We start from the raw sequence: 4,231 nt of genomic DNA on the forward strand, positions 1-4,231 counted from the left end.
TTGGAGCGTGTGCATGTGTTACACAGACTTAAATGCGAGAAAAACATTCAAATACATAAAATTTTAACACAATATAATCCTTAAAGAAATAAAATAGAGGAGTCTTAAAAAAAAAAAAAAGATTCAATGCCAGGGCTGGAGAAATGGCTCAGCAATTAAGAGCACTGACTGCTCTTCCGGAAGTCCTGAGTTCAATTCCCAGCAACCACATGATGGCTCACAACCATCTGCAATGGGGTTCGATGCCCTCTTCTGGTGTGTCTGAAGAGAGTGACAGGGTACTCATATACATAAAAACAAATAAATAAATCTTTAAAAATCATTCAATGTCTGAAGCCGTGCTTCCTGTATTATTCCAGTAAAGTCTAAGAATTTGAATTCTATCACAGACCACAATATTCACATCTCTGGGGCCTCTTTTCATGTGCTCAACCATACAAATATAGATTTTTAGTTCTGGGTTTGATCTGCTGAACCCAGACCTGAACAGTCTCCAGATAATGGCCATGGTCCCTGGTACAGTATCCCTCTCATTGTAGCGTTTGAAGAGTGTATTATCAGTGGCCTGTTTGCCTCATCCACTGAACTCCTCAGGTTGGTCCACCAAAGCCTCTTTGACTGCATCATATCCACGGAGTGCCACAACCCAGCAAGCCTTTAAGTGTTTCAAATTAAGCCTAGCACCCAGAGGTCTTCTTCTTTGCTCATGTTGTGGGTGTTGCAACACAGACAGGGTCCATGTTAGGAGATAGGATTGGAATCCAAAAGCCTCAACTAGGTAAATAGGAGCAAAGGACACCTTCTNCCCCTTCTGTCCCTNNGAGTATAAAGGTAGTGTCTCGGNCTTGGNTATCAGCCTGTCACTCCTCACTGGCCACCATGTTGAGCTCAGGGCTGCTCCTGGTAGCCATAATGGCCTACCTGAGTGTCATGGTCTTGGTGTCTGTCTGGCAGCAGAAAATCAGGGGGAAGTTGCCCCCAGGACCCACTCCTTTGCCTTTCATTGGAAATTACCTGCAACTGAATAGAAAAGATGTCTACAGCTCCATCACACAGGTATCACTGGATGAGGGGGTGGATGGGACATGGGACACAGACAAAAGTCTGTGTGATTTCAGATATTTTGTGGCAGAAAATTCACAGAATAATCCCAAGTCTTTTATTAGTGGGGTTTAGAAGGCTGTGGAGCTATTTCAAATCTTTGGTTTGTTTTTTGTTGACTTGTTTGTTTGTTTGTTCATTTTTCAAGCATTTGTTTGTAGGATATCACATAATCTGAACTCTATGTACTGGTCCAGTTAAGTGAATAAGTCCTCTAACAGCCCCCATTTACCCCACATCAGCTCCAAGAGCACTATGGCCCCGTGTTCACCGTCTACCTTGGGCCTCGCCGGGTTGTGGTGCTTTACGGATACGATGCAGTCAAAGAGGCTTTGGTAGACCAAGCTGAGGAGTTCAGTGGACGAGGCGAACAGGCCACCTTTAATACACTCTTCAAAGGCTATGGTGAGGACGATCTGAAATCTGTGATTATAGACAGACTTTTGCTACTTTGTGGGTCCTTCTTTCTTCCACCCTTCACCCTCTTCTTTGACCCTTTTAACCTCCTAACACTAGGTAGGAAAGAAAAAGAAAGAGAGGCGAAAGGGAACAAAATTATTGTTAGACTACTTCCTGCTGATTAGGAGTGATGAGTTCCTTGGGGCAAGTTTGATCTTCACAGTCAGGATATCTAATTTCTTCTTGCTGTTGTTTCTTTACATAAGACTGCTTTAAAAAAAACCACAACCAACAGCAACCAGCCAACAATCAAAACCCACCTCTTAGGGTCCTAGCATTTATATAACCTCTGAGGAGTCCCCAGAACTCTAAGTGCTTCCTCCCTTCTGCTTGTTCTTCTTCCATGCCTTCCACAGAGGCTCCTGGGTCCCATTCTCCTTCCTCAAAGTCTCTAGCCCAGTAAACCTAAACCCCACCTATGTCTCTTCCCCTAACTATTGGCTGCTGGCATCTTTATTTACCAATCAGAATTAACTAGGGGCAGAGACCCTCAGGCTAAGTGCAGACTCTGAATCTTAGAGACCAGCACTTAGCATTATCATAAACAGTAAAAGACAAAACATCAACACGTTTTGTAGGCAATCCTTGCTTTAATAGGGATTTGCTGTTTTCAGAAAATGCTAGATATTGGTTGATTTAGCCATTTCAGGGACCCAGAGCAGCTAACCAGCATCAAGAGGCATGATGGAATTGGTCCAGCTAAAATAATGAGGACTAGTCTCTCTGCCTTCTGAGTCTCTCTGCTTCTGTTTGTAACTCTCTGTTTCCTTGCCTGGCTGACTTGTTCCAACTTTCTTATTCTGAGTGTGTCTAATGCAGGGTCTGTGTTTGTATATTCTGTGTTCTTTCCATCTCTATCCATCTTTGTCTCTCTTGTTTTCTCTTAGAAGCCTTTTCCAGCGTGGACCTGGTTCTTCCTCAGCCTCAGTCTACTTCTCTCCAACCCTCATGTTCTTATCTTTACAGGTGTGGCATTCAGCAATGGGGAACGGACCAAACAACTCAGACGCTTCTCCATAGCCACACTGAGAGATTTTGGTGTGGGCAAGCGTGGTGTGGAGGAGCGCATCCAGGAGGAGGCAGGCTGTTTGATCAAGATGTTGCAGGGCACTTGTGGTAAGCAAGAGACCCTTAAGTGTTTGGGCAAGAAAGGGAACATCCCCGGCACCAAGAGCCTATGGGTTGTGGAGAAGGAAGGTGCGGAAGACCACCTACCAAACCATCCCTGAAATCTGGGGCTGAGAGTTTGGTGCCTCACTCCAATGCCCATACCATCTGCTAACTCTTCTCCCTCATAATCCCAATGTCTTTCCAACAATGTCACCCAACTCAGGAGCCCCCATTGACCCCACCATCTACCTGAGCAAAACAGTCTCCAATGTCATTAGCTCCATTGTCTTTGGGAACCGCTTCAACTACGAGGACAAAGAGTTCCTGTCACTGCTGCAGATGATGGATCAAATGAACCGATTTGCAGCTTCACCCACAGGGCAGGTAACAGACTCCAGCTCTGCCAATTGCCCTTGCAGTGTCCCACATTGGCCATATCCACAAAAGGCAAGGACCAACCCTATTCTCATCCCCACAAACATAAGCTTCCCTCAAAACCAGCCTTTACCCTCAGACAAGTTAACCTTTACATCAGAACCCACGGGCGCTTTCCAGTACTCAGAACCTAATGACATCTGGATACCTCAAATAGCCTGAGAACAAAGCCCTCTACTTGACTCTCATTTCTGTGCAGGTTTCCTCAGCTTAGTCTCTAACAAATCTTCTGTATGGTCCTCCTGAAAGTTGAGACACCTGCCCATGGGAAACAAGTGACCACCTCAGGCCCCCTCTTCCATACCTGAATACCTACCTGGCTCAGCAAAACCAAGGCCAGAAAAGTTATTCAGCTCATACACGCTGCTCTCCCAAAATATCTCACTGGCACAGTGGCACAAGAGTCATCTGCTTGTCCCATGTCAATTTAGGAATGAGTAGACAGGCACCTCAACCAAGGAAACCAAACGCAGACCTTGGGACAGACTGTTTTCCCAAACAAAGATATGAGTGTCTCCCAGCCACACACAGCCTACATCAAAACAATGTCTGACAGGTGTGTCCCACACCTTACATCATGAACCATCCCACGCTGAAGTTCTGACTATGTAGAAAACAGATTCTAATCTCAAACAAGTATCAAGACAACTAAACTTAGCCCTCCCGGATGCCTGAACATCTAGAACTTGAGTCACTGTGACACTCTGTCCTGAATGCTAGAAGCCTGGAGTAATGGTCTGATCCAAAAATCAGTTAAATAGTTGAATGTCTACTAGTATCCCCTTTTGAGTCACCTCATCGGGATTGTAGGACAATGACCTTCATTCTTTAAATCGCTTCAGCAACAGGTCAGTGGTTTAAGTGCATGCACTTCTCATCCTGAGGTTCTGAGTTCAGTTCCCAGTACCTATGACATTTCACAGCTCTAGGAAATCTGACTTCAGACACCTGTATTCATGCACACACACATAATTAAAAGTAAAATAATGATAATAATAATAATAATAATAATAATAATAATAATAATAATAAATAACAGCAACAAAATGAATATAAAGAGTTCTTTAAAGAATAAAGTAGAGTTGCTGTTTATTGCAATCCAGCCTCACATAAATACATTAGCACA

At 44.1% G+C, this 4,231-nt stretch overlaps 1 protein-coding gene across 1 annotated transcript; it reads left to right on the plus strand.

Annotated features, from left to right (window-relative positions):
• The first annotated feature begins 847 nt into the window (after window positions 1–847).
• LOC110314921 (cytochrome P450 2A12) lies at window positions 848–3,282 on the plus strand. The gene is made up of 4 exons (XM_021189110.2): window positions 848–1,056; window positions 1,344–1,506; window positions 2,527–2,676; window positions 2,894–3,282. The coding sequence occupies exons 1-4, from the start codon at window positions 880–882 to the stop codon at window positions 3,265–3,267; spliced, it is 864 nt and encodes a 287-aa protein (XP_021044769.2). The 5' UTR covers window positions 848–879; the 3' UTR covers window positions 3,268–3,282.
• Window positions 3,283–4,231: the final 949 nt, after the last annotated feature.

Source organism: Mus pahari, unplaced genomic scaffold (genome assembly GCF_900095145.1).
Source record: "Mus pahari unplaced genomic scaffold, PAHARI_EIJ_v1.1 scaffold_15550_1, whole genome shotgun sequence".
Lineage (NCBI taxonomy): Eukaryota > Metazoa > Chordata > Mammalia > Rodentia > Muridae > Mus > Mus pahari.